The sequence below is a fragment of the Cricetulus griseus genome, chromosome 5 (assembly GCF_003668045.3).
Source record: "Cricetulus griseus strain 17A/GY chromosome 5, alternate assembly CriGri-PICRH-1.0, whole genome shotgun sequence".
NCBI lineage: Eukaryota > Metazoa > Chordata > Mammalia > Rodentia > Cricetidae > Cricetulus > Cricetulus griseus.
Window position 1 is genome coordinate 121,343,983 of NC_048598.1, and position 18,414 is coordinate 121,362,396.

Below are 18,414 nucleotides of genomic sequence, written 5' to 3' on the forward strand. Positions count from 1 at the left end.
CATGTGTTTCACACTCCAGCTCAGTGAGCCTGCTTGCTGTTCCATGAACACAGTGAGCCTTTCCCCCTATACTTTGTTCCTCCTGACTTGGGTCTGGAACACCTGATCACTTACTCAGCCCTGATGTAAGCCTCTTCCCCATTGAGAGGCACCTCATTCTGATCCTGTCAGCCAATCACGACTGGTGCCCTCTGGTCTGCATCCATGTCTCTCTTTGTCTGCAGGTATTACAGTACAATAATGCATGACCTTTCGTCTTCATGGGTATGGACTGTGTACTAGCCCAGCTGTTTTCCACAGCCCTTATCAAGCAGCAAGGAGTGTTACGTGGGGTGTACCAGTTGTGCTGACTTGCAGATACACAATACTCTATTTTTAATAGGAGGGCGAGCATAAGGAGGTTTGCAAAGATTAAATGAGATAATGCACACAAAGATGGCTAGCAAGTGATCGTTTTATAACATCATCAATAACAGCTAAGATTCCTTGACTCTTTTTTTCAAGCACCCAGTGTTGTTCTCGGTGTTGTACATTTCTCAACTCCTGAAAACAGGTCATGACACAATCTCTCATTCCCCATGCAAATAAATTGATAGGATATAGGCAGTTTTCAGTGATTGTTACAGATAAGAAGACTCTGACATAATTTAAAGTACTTGAATTAGCCATACAATTTAAAAGTTCATGGAATAGATAGTGAAATTCCTAGCACTTCACAATTTCCTTTAAGAAAAAAATAATTCAAGACAAGAAAAAGGAAAATATTTTTTTAAAAAAGTAAAGAAAAATGCAATTCTTAAAAAGGCAGTGTTATGCAGCTTTGTGGCCAGTGCTCAGCCTCTGCAAGGGGTGAGAGGGCAGAAGACAGCCCAAGCTTCTGGGGCTCAGTTGCCTTGAACATAAGTCAGGCTGGTGACTGGAGTAAACTGCTCAGGGACACTATGAGAATTAAATCAGATAATGCCAGGAAAATGATCAGAACACAGCAATAGTGCAATGCATATCTATGCAGTCTGCTTCTACCCTACAGATGCTCAATGAGGAAACAGAGACCTGACAGTAAGGCAGGTAAACTAAATCCAAAGAAACAAATTTTCTGACTCCCAATAAACAGTAGACAGTATGAAACCTCTGACAACTGAGTTGTATCTTCTCATTTCTCATAACAATAGAATTAAAGTGGCCATTCAAAAACAGCACAAACCCCAAAAAAGACAGCAAGAAATGGGAACGCTGGTAAGCCACAGAGCATACATTCATGTCTCAAAGTGAGTTTCTTCAGGAGTCAAAATGCTTCCTGCCACTCCTACATACATGACTCTGCCAGTCAAACGACAAGCAAGTGACTCGATGTTCGTACAGCATTTTCTTGTACATCTTACAAAAACAAGTTTTGCTTAGGTTCATTTTTGCTTTATGTACTTGCAAAGAGAGAATCAAGCACAAAGGATTTGAAAGGCAAAATACCACAATATAGTAAACAAATTTGTGTTTTATTTTTCCAGGCACACTTGTGCTTAGTAGTTTAATAGGGGTAGAAAAGATAATACAGTGAGATTTAAAAGATTCTTGTAGCCAGTCCAGTTTCCTGGCATCACACTGAGAATCTAATGCAAGGACATACAGAAAGACTGATTTTTTTTTTTTTTAAAAAGACAGCTGGAAAACAGAAATTATTATTATTTTTTGTAACGATTTGTAGGCTGTGCGCTGCATTTGCCTTTCTTCTTCTTCATCTTCTTCTTCTTCTTCTTTTTTTTTTTTTTTTGGTTTGGTTTTTCAAGACAGGGTTTCTCTGGCTGTCCTGGAACTCACAGGGATCTCTCTGTCTCTACCTCCAGAGTACTGGGATTAAAGGCATGCACCACCTCCGCCCAGTGCATTTCTTTTTTTAAAGTACATATTTCTAAAGGCCCCTAAAGAATTTTCTCAAAGTGGCTCCAAGGCATTCACAACTCCCATGTGAAGTAAGTGCCAGCAGGGCCCCAGCCTGGGAGGCTAGGCATGGGGACAAGTAAGACAGAATCGAAAGTACAACAGGTAAGCACAGATAAGGGGCAGCTCACCACACAGAATGCCATGCTTTAATTGCTAGATTCCACTGCCTGGCAAAGACGGCTGCCTAACAGTGAAACCTCATTTTATGAGAGAACATATTTAAGACACCTTTTTCAGAATAAAACCAGGGAGCTCCATTGATGGCCATATTATAATGTTTAACTAAAGAAAACAATTACCATATATTAGAATTAATAATTTATGAAGGAAGAAATAATTGAGTAACCAAGAAAAGGAAAGTGATAATTACAGAATAATGGCCATTGCTGTGAATTAAATCAATGTTACATTCATCATGGCGTTCCTATTGCGCTTCCTGTCCTGGAGGGACCATGAAACGCTCATCACAGATCAGCACCATCTGCGGCCCAACACTCTGCAATCACTAAAAGGACAGAAAATGTGCCAGACGTCCCATGAAAATCCACAACTGGAGCATGAAATTTTAAATTTAATATGTTTAAAACAAGGGAAATGGTAATAAAACACCTTCATTACATGAAGTCATCTGTCCTGCAGAGATTGGGGATGTTAGGTACATGACTATGCTATCAATGCCGGAGTGGGTTTCTCCCTCCTGGGTAAGTGCAGTAACTGGAAATAACTGAACTAATAAAGCTGAGCCCAGCCGTCCTGGCTCCTCCTCCTTTATTGATGTCCAGGGTATGTGCTGGGAGAGTCCTCAGAGGGATCCGGCTCATGCAGCAGCCATCTTCTGAAGCATTCAATGTGCTCCAAAGTGACATGCTATGAAGACGGACACTGACGAAATTCTTTGTGTATTCACCTGAAGGGACATTAGCTCTGATGTAGTGTGCTGAGAGTGGGAGAAAGAGGAGGGTACAGGAAGCTCTATAAATTTCTGGTTCATCTTAAAACCTCACCAAAGGGAGGGAAAGACTCAAAATACCTTGAAACTGGGCATTCAGTTTTAGTTTAACAAGACCAGAGATTCTGATAAAGGAAATGTAGACAACACTTATTCAAAAAATGCTAATCAGTGCCCAGTCAAAATCTACATACAATGTTCAAGCTACTTTTACCTACTGCTAGGATGCCATGAGGCTAAAATGCTAAAAGAAGTTAGAAGTAAGATTATGCAGGCCCTATGTCTACAGAATTAGCTGTGTGTTCGAATTACTCCAAGCAGAGTGTGGCCCACACTGTCAGATGGTTAAGAGTTTGAAGTCGCAGCAGCTTTTCCCTCTCTGCAGCCTCTACACAGGTCACCTCATTACTCAAGCTCCTTGACCAAAGGACATTATGGTTTGGGATAGAAAAATGGAGGCAGCAATCTTGAGTATTTTACTGATGCTATATCCTAGTTTTAAATTTCTACACTTAAACTCCTGGGTAAAATGCATCTTTGGCAGTACTGAAAAGTAGACTTTCTAAAACCTAAGCTTTCGGGAATGGCATGGCTAATAGCTAATAGGACATGCTTGGAGCAGATGACTGTTTGACTCCTGGTTCCCTACCTTATAGACAGTGAGAAATTGAATTTACTACATAATCCTCCATGCCTTAGATTCCTCCTCTCTGGAATGGGGATGTTAACAGTACCATTCCCTTAAGGCTAGAAGGTAAAATGGGATGACAGAGTTTAAACCCTTGAATGGAACCTGGTGAACACATTCAGTAGAGCTCACAGCCTTCATTCTAATTGTTAGTAATGTAATGTCAGTATACTTATGTACTGTTAATGCCACCAGGACTTTCCCCCACATACTCAGAAACCCATCACATGTGTGGGTGAACATGAATAGAGCTGAACGTGGCTAAAGCCCTCTATCTACCAGCTTAGCCACAGAGAAATAGGATAAGTGGCCAAGTGGACAATCACAAAGAGTATCCTTTACAATAAATGGCACAGTTCTCCCCACCTATGGAGAAACATCACAGTCTGTTCTGGAAAGCTTGTAGGAAACCCAAGCAGCAAGGATGGGCTCCTGCAGGGCCACACCTACCCCTTGCTCATCCAGTTTCATGAGTTGCTCCGTGACTTTGGGTGTGTTGAAGGCCAGGCGCAGGCACTGTACGTTGAGCTCAGGGATGGCATGTTCCAGCACCTCTTTCAGAGGCAGTCCTCTGGCTGTTGAGTGCTTGGCTGTGGAGGGAATGGCGTCCTCCAAAACAGACCCTCTCAGCGTCATGAGCTACAAGAGAGATAAGGACTATGGTGAGGCTTCACTATAGCATGAGATACAGAATATGCCATGGACTCTGCAGGCCTGGACAGCAGCTCTGTCCCAAGCTAAAAAATGGCTACTGGTTGGTCAAGTCAGTGAGGTGGAGGGAGAGAGAAGTAATACAGGATACTCTATGCATGAAAAATGAGGCCAATGCTTCCAAAACCTCCAGACAAATTCAAAAGAACTCATGATATATTTATTATAGTATTGAGCCCTTCACTTAAGTGACTAAGTAGCCTGCCCTGACAGGGATCAATAGGAGCAAGGTCTCTGCATCACTGTACAGTGCTAGGAAGCACACTAAGGAGACACTGCAAGAATACTGAGAATGTGTATGGCACACTTCTTAAATGGTAAATGTTTTACATTCCCCAACATGTGGCTGCTCAGATCTCATAACAGCAATGACTGCACAGTCAACAGCACTGGAAATGCCTTCTTAAAATATTTCCGGCTATTATCAAAGATAAACTCAAGCAATGATACTCTCCATGAATAGTGATTTGTTAGAGAAACATAAACCTAGGCACGAAGCCTAAAGTGGTCTTGATTTTCAAAGTTTCATGTGTCAAAACTGTTCGAGGGTTTAACTAATGTTTGATGGTCCAAGAAACAAAACAGGAAGTAGATTTCCATTAAATAGGGAGGCTGTAAGGTGAAGGCAGACAGAGTATGTGTTTGGGGACGTGGGCACTTAACAGGGAGAGACATGAGAAATACATACACATCATAATTTAGGGAAGACTGTTCACTGAAGAAAACAAGACAATCTAAAGGTAGAAAAGAAATGACAGTGGCTCTCAGGACACTAGGAAAAAACCTCAGGTGACATTAGATATTGCTTATAAGAAAACAGAAACGGGTTAAAGAATATAGAAACATTTCTACAGGAAAACAGCAAAGGTACAGAAACAGAAAAGTCAGGGTTAGAGTGGGAAAGGCGGTCAGCTGAGCTGAACCTGATACAGGACAGGCAAGTGGGGACGGGGGAGCTGAGGACAAAGGACTGAAGGCACAACAGTTGCGGGAGTGCTTTGTACCCCTGGCCCAACTGTGCCATCTCACCAGGTATCCCAAAAAAATGACACGCACAATCGGAGAAATTAAGTCAAGAACAAGATGGAATTCAAGCATGTGAAGCTACAACACTCCACCCCTCACCCAGCAAAGGGGCTGCTTCACAGGACAGTGATGAATACCTTCCAGTAGAGAAACAGAAGACAAAATAAATATGTACACCATGCAAGACTATGGTAATTCTTAATGAAGAGGCATGGAATCAGACATTAAATGGGAGGTAGCAGAAAATTCAGATCCATGAACTACCAGGGGTGCTGTGGCTTATAAGCACAAGTCAGAGTAAGACTGCTGGAAGCCCTGGAACACTTGAGGAGGCTGACGCCACAGGAGTTCTTAAAGCCCAATGGGGAGAAGCCCAAGTCCTGGGAGAGGAGAGGATGGAGCCAGGAGAGTTACAGCAGGGGGTCGAGGAGAACTCAGGTATACTGGCTCCTAGGCCACAAGTACTTGGGCTCTACTCAGGACAGAGAAAGCTTAAGGATTCAGAGGAAGAATGAAGAGATCTGCATTACACTGCATAGAGATTCCCTACTGGGTGAAACGATGAGGAACTAGGCCTGAGTCTTGGGGATGGAAGTGGTTGAATTCTAGACATCAGTATTTGAAGACAGGAGTGCAGAGGTTGCTGACAGACTAAATTGGAGGGCAAGAATGAGAAGAGAGGAGTCAGTGTGACGTCAGGATTTGTGGCCCAAACAAACAAAATTACAAAAATGGCCAGGAACTGAAGGCTATTAGTTTCAGCCTAAATAACAAGTACAATGGTTTTCTCAACAGCATGTCACTTGAGATTTCCAGTTAAAGGACAGGAGAAGGGCTCGCTTGATGATGCCTGAAGAAAGAGGGCCAGGCCTGTGACTGGAAGACCAGAAGCAGGGAGCAGAGCCTGGACAGAGTTACCACACAGGAGAAAGAGCAGAAGGGAAAAGCAGGAGTCAGCGGGGCTCAGGCAGGGACCACTGTACTACAGGGCAGAAGTTACCTCTGGACAGGAAGGAGTCTTGCCAGGCAACTTCAAGGGCACCAGTGCAGGGCCTAAGAACAAAGGGCCTACAGAGACTTCTCAGCTTTACACACAGGTGGGGCAGAGACAAGATCATGGGAAAGGCAACAACATCACAAAAAAGGAAAGCTAGGATAAAGGAGCTTCTATCAGAATTGTGTGTGTGTGTGTGGGGGGGTGCCAGATATGTGGGAAGGGACGCCTAGAGAGTGGACAAAGACAGCAAAAGACAAACTACTTTGAAATAGGGGTGACTGACAAGTCTAGTAGATCTAGGAAATAGCAAAGGTCCGACTTTGAGCCATCATCAGCTCCGACACAGAAAATTCATGAACACAGGCAGGCTTCACTCCTCCCTGGCCACTACAAACAACACATTAGATATAAAGGCCTTGCCTTTAAAACCTCTATTTTTAATTTCCCCAGAGTTCAAGCTCAGAAACAATTAGGAAGTGAAGCCAACCCCTGAAACTTGCCCTGTGTATTTCAATGAAGGAAACAAAGCCAAACGCTCTATTTAAACTAATTTCAAAACCATTATTTTCTTGGTACCTCAGGGGTATTAGGCATTGATACATGAGAACACTCCTGAGGTCAATCAGGAGCTGAGGCAATATACTGATAGCTGGAATAATTATACACATGCTTAGAAAGAAAAGGCAAAAAGAACTGCAGAGCCTCCAATGTATCCACATGGGTTTCTGGTTTCAATGCTTTATAAGCAATTTTATTTTCTCCTTCTTGAAAACTTGAGCTTTATCTTAAAACAATAGCCCACATATTCAGACTCCTAAAGAGTTCTGGCAGGTCGAGCAGGATGCTCAGTGAATAAGGCATGTGCTGTCAAGCCTTAGGATCAGAATTGGATGTCCAGAACACACATGGTGGAAGAACAGAGCCAAGGCCAGGGCTGCACCTGAACTTTACCTGACACACATATGCACACAATAAATAAATAATGAATTTATGAGATGAAAAGTACTTAAAGACCTCGGAGAGCCTGTCTCACTCATAAACAGATCACTTTCTGCCTCTAATAACGTGTTCCGGGCTGCAGAGAATTATGCAGAAGGGACAGTGAGGCAGGAAGGAGCCTTTTCCTTTCTTCCTGGCTCAGTAAACGTCACATGGTGTCGAGGAAGGCTGAGTGAAGTCTTAGTGACTCTCATTTGTGAGTACTCTGGTTCCTCGAGGTGCTGAGTGCTTTTCAGATGCCCCAAATCTGTGCTTTATAGGGTTTTGGTTTCCTCTGGACCTATCTGTCTTTCTCTGCATGGAAATTCCCACTCATTCACCACACCACAGGTTAGACCAAAAAGCCAGATGTAGGCAATCTTGCTCCTAGGCATTACCAATGAAAGAACAGACCTTTCTTCTGCCGGAGTGTGTGCATGCACACATGTGCAGAGGCCATCTCAGGTGTCATTCCTCAGATGATACCTTCTTCTTCTTCTTTTAATGACAAGGTTGCTCAGGAACTTGCCAAGTAGGCAAGGCTGTCTAGATAGAAAGCTCCAGACATCTGCCTACCTCTACCTCCTTTAAAGCATATGCTACCTTGTCCGGCTTTTGACATGTGGGTGCTGGGGACTGAACTCAGGTCCTAGCAAGTGCTTCATCAGCTCAACTATGTCCCGATTCCTGAGTCTTCTTTGTTCTAAGAACACTGTGTCTTTATTCTAGTGAATTTATTTCCAAGCTTCTGCATCTGCTCCATTTTCCCCTGCTGGATTAAGCCTCAAACCTTGCTCACTTGCAACTTACCTCGCTCGTTCTAAAAATGATGCGGTAGTTGTAGGGAGATCCGTTTTCTTTCATTTCTTCTGGTTTTTCCCTTCGAATGCTCACAGCCACCGGACCAAGATTCTCATCAGCCCCAAAATAGTTCCAGTGTTCTTAGGTAAAATAAGATAAAACAATATTAGGAAATTTATCTAACACTGGAAACCATCATATTGTCTGGGTTTAGGATCACTTCCCAGGAATATCAGAAAGATATAAGCATGTTGAATAAACATTATCATCCTTCACTGATCTACCAATAAGATTACCTAGGGCTTGTTCTGGAGACCATATGGAGAAGGCCTGCTGGGTTCTTACTACTCCACACTTATAAGTCTAAGTTCTTCATGTGCTTTCTCCCCATGTCCCACAATTTTAGTAGGTTGCAGTTTATATGTACCTTGGCTAGGGCTTTTTACATTTTATTTTGACATAAAGTAGAGTTTGAGGAGAGGGGCTTCTCCTCAGTTAAAGTGATGCCACTGCCCTGGAAGGAAGAGCCACTTGAGCCCTATGCTCCCAGGGTTCCTGGCCTTATCAACAATTCCCATGGAATGAGACAAACTGTGGTCACCTAACTAGAGGGTACAGCCTCTCCTAGCCAACCATTGTGCCCTGTGACTCATGATTCTCAATTCTGTTAACTGTTCAAGGCTCCAAGCCTTAGCCTGGCCTTGGCAGTGTGTGTGTGTGTGTGGGGGGGTGAGTGTGTATGGTGGGGGTGTTGGCCAAGTCTCCATATAACAAGAAGGAAGGTGAAAGTCAAAATTGAGTTAATGGGGGGGGGGTTACAGATCAGTGATGAGAGTGCTTGCCTACTATACGTGAGGACCTACATCCAATCCTTAGCACTGCGAGAATTGTTCATAGAAAACAATAAACTGATACTTACTCGAACCTGAATATATACCTCGAAAAATTAAAACTGTACATGAAATGTTCACAGATGAGGAAATCCATACAACAAAAAATTATGTGACGAGCAGAGCATATAACCGTTTTCAAGCCCCCAAAACATTTCCTTTATAGTGTTCTATGTCACCTACACGTGACATGACTAAATAATTAAGTCATGGCATGGTATATTATTGGCATACAAAATGCATATTCAAAACATGTTATTGCCATACAAAATAATATGCATTTGAAAATCCATGAGAATAATAAGAAATAATTTAGCATATCTGGCTGTATGGTTTTAAAATTTAGGAAATGCTCATGAAAATACTTTGCAAATAAATACTAATATAGCATTATACAAGATAGAATCATAAACACTGAAGGCTCTAAAATATTATAATCCATGGAAATTCAAAGTAATAAAACACAATGGGAATACAGGCAACAAGCATTTCACACATGGACAACTGAGAAACAATCCAACAAACACCACAAATTCGAACACCCACGTACACCCTCAGAGCACAGCACAGGAGAGTCACACTCACAGATTATTTACTCTTACTTTGCACACAATTCTAACAAGCTTGGTTGTCTGGTCTTCCAGCCCACAGCTCTATTCAGAGAGGTGATAGATAATTCCCGGTGTTGACATAGTCCAGGGTGCAGGGCATGCAGACAGCAATGTGATAGGACAACTGACAACAAGGAAAAAAACAGGAAGTGGGGAGACAGAAATAGTATAAAAAGTCGACAAAAACTTAAAGGAAAACAAGACAGCATCGGGACCATTTACTGAAGGAGCAACTAAGAAACCCTCAGGAGATTTCAACCCTGCAGTGCAGAACAATAGTGGCCCTGTCAAAGAGGCCTGTGGGCCACACACACTGCACTTCCTTGCTACTTTCAAAGACTCTAGTTCATACACAGTCCACATGTCTCAGGTGGATTGCTGCTTTCAACTACTGGAAAATTTCACAAAGACACATCACTGCAGATTCATCATCAGTAATCTCCGCCTTGAAGGTTTCTCTTTCAGCCTTCCCTGGTCAGCTCTCTGCTTCTGCAGCGCTACCATTGCGAACAGTCCCCTCTCACTCCTTCAACCTAGGCAAACACTAACGCAGTCATCAACAGGAAAGCAAAGGATTCACAAGCACACTCACCACCCAGAACCTTGATGCAGATTTACCTTCAGCCAGACTAGCTCCCTTCTCCCTATAATCCAAAGCCTCACCTCCCTCCATCTGTGTACTAGGCACTTCAGGAACACATACATATCACCACCCTGTCTTCTTGAATGACTCCTCTCTCTACCTTCTCTTTCCCAGTACTCCATCTCCCTCTCAACCTTCAAAAATAAAGTCATTTCTTCTCTTACCCACTGGAAACTTGTGTGTGAGTCTTCACGTTGGATCCCTGGACCTCACTTCCTCTACATGGCTGCCTCAGAGTGAGAACAACCAGGGATTTTGTTGTTGTTTTTCAAACTCTGGAACATCTAGTACAGATGGTCATTTTATTTTTCTAGAACATTCTTACTCACTGACTAATATGAAATCACCTTCTTCTGATTTATTCTTCAACCACTTTGGCTGGTTTTTGCTTCATTTTATTTCTTCATTTTATTTGAATAAACCACCCATTCTGAGGTTTGCAACTGCTACCTCCATGTGAACTTCCCACGGGAACTAGACAGCACTTCTCGATGCCCCTGTTCTGGTATCTGCCTCACTCGCCCAGGTGAGCCACAGGTGATATCAGGCACGCCCCTTGAATTCATTCCATTAAGTATCTCAACTGTCTTTCCCACGCTCACTATACTCATGCCTGCCTTATTGCTTTCCTCCCAGTTCACAGGGCAGCTAGACACTACTTTTAAAATGCAATTCTGACCAATCACCATGAAGCTTATGGTGAAGTACTCATGGGTTCGCCGATGTGTTTGGTATTTTTCATGGCTTCCTAAAAGGTCACCATGGCCTCACTAGTGGGAGCCATTCTAGTCCCAGACCTCTCATATGAGAGCCATTTAAACTTCTTCAGTTGTCCAAAATCTTGCAACCATCTTCATTTGACTACATCCTCTTATTTGGTCTCACCTGGAGTGCCCTGACATGTCTTCTAAAAGAAGAGTGGAAAACTGGAGTGCACTGGAGGAATTTACACAGTAAAACTAATACTTTGAAAGTACTAAGAATTCCCAACAGATTAGTGAAAACAAAGATTTCATATATGTCAAATACAAAGGTGTAGAAACATTATAAAACAAAAAGCATACACTTAGACAATCACTTTAGTATTAAATGGGAGAGAAAGTATTATTTTAACAACAAACTGGGTCCTATATAAAATAAGCTATAATAAAACTAAAGACTAAAAACGAAAAATACATTTCTGTTTTTGGTGTCACCATCAAAATATATTTGTACATTTTTTTCCTCCATCTATTTCTGAGTTGGACCAGGGGTAATGGGATAATTGCTAACTAACTTCACCTTCTTCAGACTCTGTCTTCAAACACACCCATCTCTGGTCTGATAAGGCTGTAGAGGTCTTTTTGAACTTAAGTGCCTGCCTGTAAAAGCAGACACATAATTTTAGAAAATGAAACAAGGAATTCTAGCTATTATTTCTACAGTGGCATCTTAGTCTATCTCCATCTATGTCAGCCCCACTGGTACAGACAGAGGTTCCTGTCTGGCTGCCTGTGATAGCCCACTCTATCAAGGTCAGACTCTTCGATTCAAAAGGTCTCATGTTGTGTTAGTATTGCACAGTAAAAACCATGTTGGTACACAGACCCTCTTTTTGCTTATAGGATTATGTAAACGGAGTAAACTCCTCCTGCATATGAACACAAGTTCACTCAATTTAAAATCCTAATGTGATGTAGTGTCCCCAGGAGGGAAGTGTTCAGTTCACTAAAGCCACAGTAAACTGAATTTTAGATTTTAGATTTTGACCACAAGACAAATGTGTCAGATTTTGCATGGTCTGTCTAGCCTCTGACCATGCCTGGCTCTGACCATCCATTTCAGCATGCCAGCCTCTGTCCAGGATACATTAATTGTAACAATTAAAATTTCTTCCCTTATCAGTCATCTACCTCTATTCTAGGCAAGAAGAGACAGGAAGCTTTTCCAGTCATGCACAGTTGGCTATGCCTTTCTTCTGAGGTGGAGAAATGAACAAGGAAGGAAAGCGAGAGGACACTGGACAGGAAATTCAGGGTGAGGAAAGTGAAAGGAAGAAAAGAGAGGATGGGGAGCTGCAGACCTGAGTGGAAATGTTGCTGATAGATGATGTAACACGGGCACTACGTTACTAAATACAGTACCACTGCTGAGTCAGCACAACGACATGCAAAAACCTAACACACCATCACTGTACTTTCAGAGGTATGGCAACTGCAATTTCAGGACAGCCACAAGCACTAAACCGCAGCACTGGAATCAGGTATATCCACCAATGACACCAAAGCTCATTTTTAAAATTAATTATCACTACATTGTATTCCCAGAAGTCCCTAAAACTTTATAAACAGCAAATAGATAAACACATGTAGTGGCCGGAGGGATGTGCTGTTTACTTAGAACACATGTTCCGGTTTACTCCTGATTTGCAAAGGTGTCTTTGTGCTAACAGGAGACATACTAGTGCCATCCCATAATGCTGATTTCTCCCAATAGTCACTGCTCATAATGTACATTCTTACAGATGTTTATTCTGAAGTGGTTTTTTTTTTGGATTGTGTATGCATGTGGTGTACATGTGTGGAGGTGTGCTCACATGTATGTTCACGCATGTAGAGGTCCAAGGTTGATGTTGTGTGTCTTCTAAGATAGCGCACCATTTTACATATTGAGACCATGTCCTTTGTTGTACCAAAAGCTGGCCATTTGGCTGTGTAGCCAGCCAGCTTGCTCTGGGGATTCCCTGGCTCCAGTCTGTGGACTGGGATGACAGGAGGGCCACCATGCCCATTGATGCTTTATATGGTTTCTGGGAGCCAAACTCAGCAGCAGCAGACTCACCAATTACAGAGCCATGCCTGGAGCCCCTGAAGTTTTCTTATGGAGTATAAAGTCTAACAAGACAGCACACAGAATACTTAGGAATTATTTGGTTTCTGGGACAATCCATCTAAAGAGATTTATCTATGGTCATTACATTCGCAATTACAATGAGTATTTGACATTCTTAAAGAGAAGAGAGGTGAATGGTTGAAAACTTTAGTAACTTCATCAAATATAGTCACTTCACCTGCACTTAAGCTATGTGGCCAACACATGTGTGGTCAAAAAAGCCACACCTGGCATTTTAAATGTAAAGGGGAAAGGCAAGCTGAGACACTAGAGTTACAGCCTTCTACTGCAGTTTCTGGATTGCTCATACTGGTTTTCATGTTTGTTGTCTGTGAATTAATATTTCAGTTATACAGTTCCTTTGGGACATTGTACTCTCCACTGAGTATAATCAGGGACAGTTAAGATACACCTTAATTTGTATATAAATTATAATTCATGGCTTAAATATTTACACATAATCATCAACTTAAAATTTTAAATAGGGAAAATGAACAGTAAAAACACAAGACAAACCAGATAAAATTGCTATCTTCTGCCTAGGACAACTGAAAATACTTCTGAAATGAAAAACAAACAATACAAAGAAGCCCTTGGTCAAGCTGGGGCTCAAACTGGTGGCAGTAGTGTGTGGGGATGGAATTTGAACATTTCAGGAACCAGCATGGCAACAGATGTTAAAGCCATAAATATATTCACACTCTAATATTAGAGTTATTCCCAACTGATTACATAGAAGGATTCCCCATTTTCTCTGGAAAAAACATAGGGGTGGGTGCTGCAAACACCAGCAGTAAGCTGAAGAGATGAGCTCCATTCTCTGTGAGGAGGCAAAGGACCAGGGGCCACTGTACAAGCCCAAATCCCAATCATCTCATCCTTTCTCATATTTCACATTATTATTTCTGGTCCCTAGCTATACTGCCGTCATTAGAGGTTAGCCCTTTAAACATTGACCTTCAATCTTTTCCTTCACTAGAGAATCGGAAGGAAACTAGGGAGGTGTCTGAGTAGAGCATGGGTTTCTGTGGAGCTCTTTTCTGCCTATTGGGTGCACTCAGCTCCTATGCTTTGTTTTCTCACTATGAATATTAAAGTTGGAGAAGATAAAGCTAGAAGAACTAAACATTGTAAAAGATAGCAACAGAAATGAAGAAGGGAAACAGCTTGCTTTTTAAACAAAAACTACATTGACAGAAGAGGAGGAGAGGGAAAAAAAAAAACAAAACAAAAAACAGCTGCTTAAAGAAACTTCCTGAGATGTGCACCACTTAGAGAGTCTCAATGTCTCATCTCCAAGGGCTCATTCTAATTGGAAGGGCAGAGCTTCCATGAGAACTAAGTGCCTGGGACAAGACACCATAGTTACAAGGTCGGGGAACCAATGGGGACATCTGCACAGGGCTGGCCTCATGCCAGGGTTTTGTCCCCAAACACTGCACTAAGCCTGTGACTACTGATGTGCAAGAGTGAGTGCCCGCAATTAGGAAAAACACTCAGGATTCTGAGGGTCCAAGTCATCTCTTCACAGGTAACTCTTGAAAATGGGGCAGTGGGCATGGTGGCAGTCCTCATAATCCCCACACCTATGGACATTTGACAGGAAGAGCACTAATTGGGAGAGGCAATGAAACCCGGTCTGGAAAGGGAGGGAGGGAGACAGAGAGGGAGGGAGACAGGGAGTGAGGGAGGGAGGGAGGGAGGGAGGGAGGGAGGGAGGGAGGGAGGGAGGGAGGGAGGGAGGAAGGGAGGGAGGGAGACAGAGAGGGAGGGGAGGTACAATGGAGTCTGACTGTTTAAAACACTTTCAAGAAATGGAGACATATCTCAGCATAGAGTGCTTGACTAGCATTCTGAAGTCTCTGGGTTCAATCCCTAGAATTGCAAAAATAAATCCATCAATTAACCAATCAACCAAAACAAAACAGCATCTGCTTAAGTAGGCCCCAATACTCTCCTTATTTGCTACAGAAATAGCAAATTTTATTAAGTTATATTGACCTTAATAAACTCCATCAAAATGATCATAGCAAAAATATAAAGAAAACTATTTAAATATAGGGCAAATGAGTAAGAGTGTCTACTGACTGTCGTCAACCTATAGCAAATGTCTAATAATTATCCCCCCAAAATTATATTCTACAATATGTTAAAAAGGTTATCCGTTCAGAGTAGCTAAGAGAACGCTAGAGTTCTGGTGCAGAGAATCCTTTCGCACGCATATGCAAGGCCACAATAGTGAGAAATCAGACTCAGTGAGGCCGCCTGTGACTACAGACATCAATCGTGGTTGGTTCACGCCCACAAAACCACCATAACCACACACAGTTACTTGAGGTCTCATTTCCTGAAGAGAAAAGAAAAGGAACCTCACACACTACTGAGTGTCTGGAGAATAGTAGCAAAAGATCACATACACAGGGGACTCTCAGCCATTGTACCCAATGCTATATAGACTACTCCAGTCCTTCAGCTCATACTACACATCAGCATCAAACATTCACTTATAATACATTTCCCAAGCAACCTAACCTGTGGTCCTGGTGGTTGAGGTATATTTGGATTGCTGTGGCTCAATACAACCCAAAGATGTCCTGCAGGAAAAAGACTGCCATGGTGACTGGATAAGCTGTGGGCGAGGACCTGAGCCTTGAAGGGATGGCAAGGCTTGGGGGACAGTCAAAGCAGGACAGCAAGGAAATGCTGCTGTAGGGACTGGTAGGAGGAAGGAAGCACCCCCACAGTTACAAGTGAGGGTTTCTACTCCCTACCCTGCTCTCTGCCCTTTCAGCCCACAATGACACTTCCTGGTGGGGTGCTCACAACTTTCCCAGTACTAGCCTTCATTCTTTCTGTGTTAGGGGATGCTACATAGGGCAAGTGCCTCTCAGAGCTGCAGGGTAAGAACTCACCTCACACTTGTCCTTTTGTCACAAATGGGATCAAGACAACCAGAAAAACACAGAGAACAAAGCTTAAGAAAAGCAGCATACACAGCTTCCAAGATACAGATCAGTCAAGGTTAAAGCTCAGAAATAAGATCTAAAAACAATACCAATAAACCGGAGACCACCACAACACAAGGAGGACAACAGCGAGGAAACACTACTAAGAAAAACGCAGGAAAACAAAAATGACTCCTTTGAGAATAAAAATATAACTGCTCAAATAAAACCCAGGAAAAAGGCTGCTTAAGTAGAACTGCACAGAGCTGAGTGCTAGCCCCTTGTTCAGAATATATAACTGAGTAACAGGAAACAATTCAAACAGTGCTACAAAGAGCTGAGCATAGTGGTGTGTGGCTGTAACTCCAGCACTGTGGTGAGTGTAGAGATGGCAGGGTCACCAGGAACCCCTGGCCAGCCAGGCCAGCCAATGGTGAAGCTTAGGTTCAGTGACAGACCTTGTCTTAAGGGAATATGGCAAAAAATGATGAGCAGGACAACTGATGTCATCCTCTGAGCACTGCACATGCATGCATGGGTACATGCATCCATGGGTATGTGGACATAACACACAAGCATCCACCACACGTGACCTGTAATAAAGTAAATGCAAATTCAACCATTCTACTAACATCCCAAGTGAAGTTTCGACAGAAGGACCATAGGGATTAGAGATTAAATTTTTCATCATAAATACTAATATGTAAAGCTTCCCATTAGTGATTATAATAATAACTACATATTGTAAATACCTTGAGTGGAGAATTCCACTGTGTCTTTTTGCCTCAAGGCACTATTCTACTCTCTGTCCTGCTCACTGTCCTTTCACCCCCACAATGACATGTAGAGTGGTCACAACTTTCTCAGTACTAGCCCTCAGCCTTCCTGTGTTAGAGGAGGCTACATGGGGCAAGAGCCCCTCAGAACTGCAAGAAAGAACTCACAAGATAGGTACTATATATCATCTGAACAGTTGAGAAAGTAAATAAATGAACATGTGGTTATTTCTATATTTAAAATCAGTGTAAAATTGCATGGGGTAGTCCTGTGAATAGAAAATAAATAAACTTTATTTTCTGTATCACCATACTATTTTTCTATAACAAGCAAGCCTATTTATACTTGGTGGGGGTTGCTTTTTGTTTTTGTTTTTGAGACAGGGTCTCTCTGTGTAGCCCTGGCTGTCCTGGAACTCACTATGTAGACCAGACTGGCCTAGAACTTAGACCTGCCTCTAAGTGCTTCACTAAAGGCATGTGCCATCATACCCAGGCCCTATTCATGCTTTTGTCTGAATCTTTTTATTAAAGTTGGTTCTTTTCCTGGGTAGAATGAAGGCTCCATGAGAGCCTCACACTCTTCTATATGCACCAGCTTTGAGGTGCAACATTGACTTCCCTTTAGCAACAACTTGCCATTGGCTCAACCCTACAAGAAAAGCAATTAGCTGAGTCCCTGGCCTCGGGATGTGTGGCAGTTAGGTAGCTGAGCCACACTGTGTCAGAGCAGCCCATAGCTGGTACCTGAGCATGGGGGCTAGGGGCGGGGCAGGAAGTAACTTGGGCAGGCACTTGCTTCCCTGTTGGAGGCATTCCTGATGTTCCCCTTTCTCCTCAGCTAAGATGTTTGTTAATAAGAACCCCATCGGAAGCTCTCCTGGCCTAATTTTGCCTATGTTCCCCTTTTCCCTTATGCTGCATCACAGGCTGAAGGGTTTCTCCACAATGCCTGCTTCTTTCCCTTCTGCACGCCACGGGTGCCATTAACCAGGTCCCCAGCCTATCTGTACCTTTCTCATCATCTGCTTATCAGACAACCTGACTGGTTAAGTGAAAGACAGTCCCTGGCAAAGGCTAGATTCTAAACAAGGAATATTACACACAGCTAGAAAGACTCAAAACTCTATTGCTAGGGCTCCTGCCAGTGACAAGGAGGATCTGCAACTATGTATAGAGTTGCCAATGGGTCATAAAGAACCTTGGATACAACTGACTGAGACTCCAGTGATCCTCCAAAACAATAGAGAACAATGAAATCAGAGGATCTTAAAAACAATGGAAGTATTCACAAAAGAAGAGTAATACCAAAAAAGGTAAGTCTCAACTTCTGCAGCGTGTCAGAGAGGGCAACTCAATGCTATCCCAGTGCAGGCAGAAAACAGCCGCTAAGATGATGTCAAGAACGGAGAAAACCTGGAAGTGGAGGTATATGACATGGATAATCATTGCAATTCAATACAGTTTTCGGAGAGATTTTTTGAGGCTACTGATAACTGGGGCATATGAACAATCACACTAATGCAACAGAATAGGAAAACAGAAGTCGAATGGAGAAGCAGATGTATTTGTTATACTGAAGGGTGAATA

The 18,414-nt window shown here is 42.6% G+C and overlaps 1 protein-coding gene across 4 annotated transcripts in view; it reads right to left on the bottom strand.

The window, feature by feature from the left end:
• Sipa1l1 (signal induced proliferation associated 1 like 1) overlaps positions 1 to 18,414 on the bottom strand; it is a 291,536-nt gene that overhangs the window by 82,083 nt on the left and 191,039 nt on the right. For all 4 annotated transcript variants that reach the window (XM_027418435.2, XM_027418430.2, XM_027418433.2 and 1 more), the window contains 2 exons: positions 8,098 to 8,228; positions 4,026 to 4,214 (listed from right to left, as the gene is read on the bottom strand). In XM_027418435.2, the coding sequence (XP_027274236.1) occupies positions 4,026 to 4,214; positions 8,098 to 8,228 (320 nt within the window). The remainder of the gene's footprint in view (positions 1 to 4,025; positions 4,215 to 8,097; positions 8,229 to 18,414) is intronic.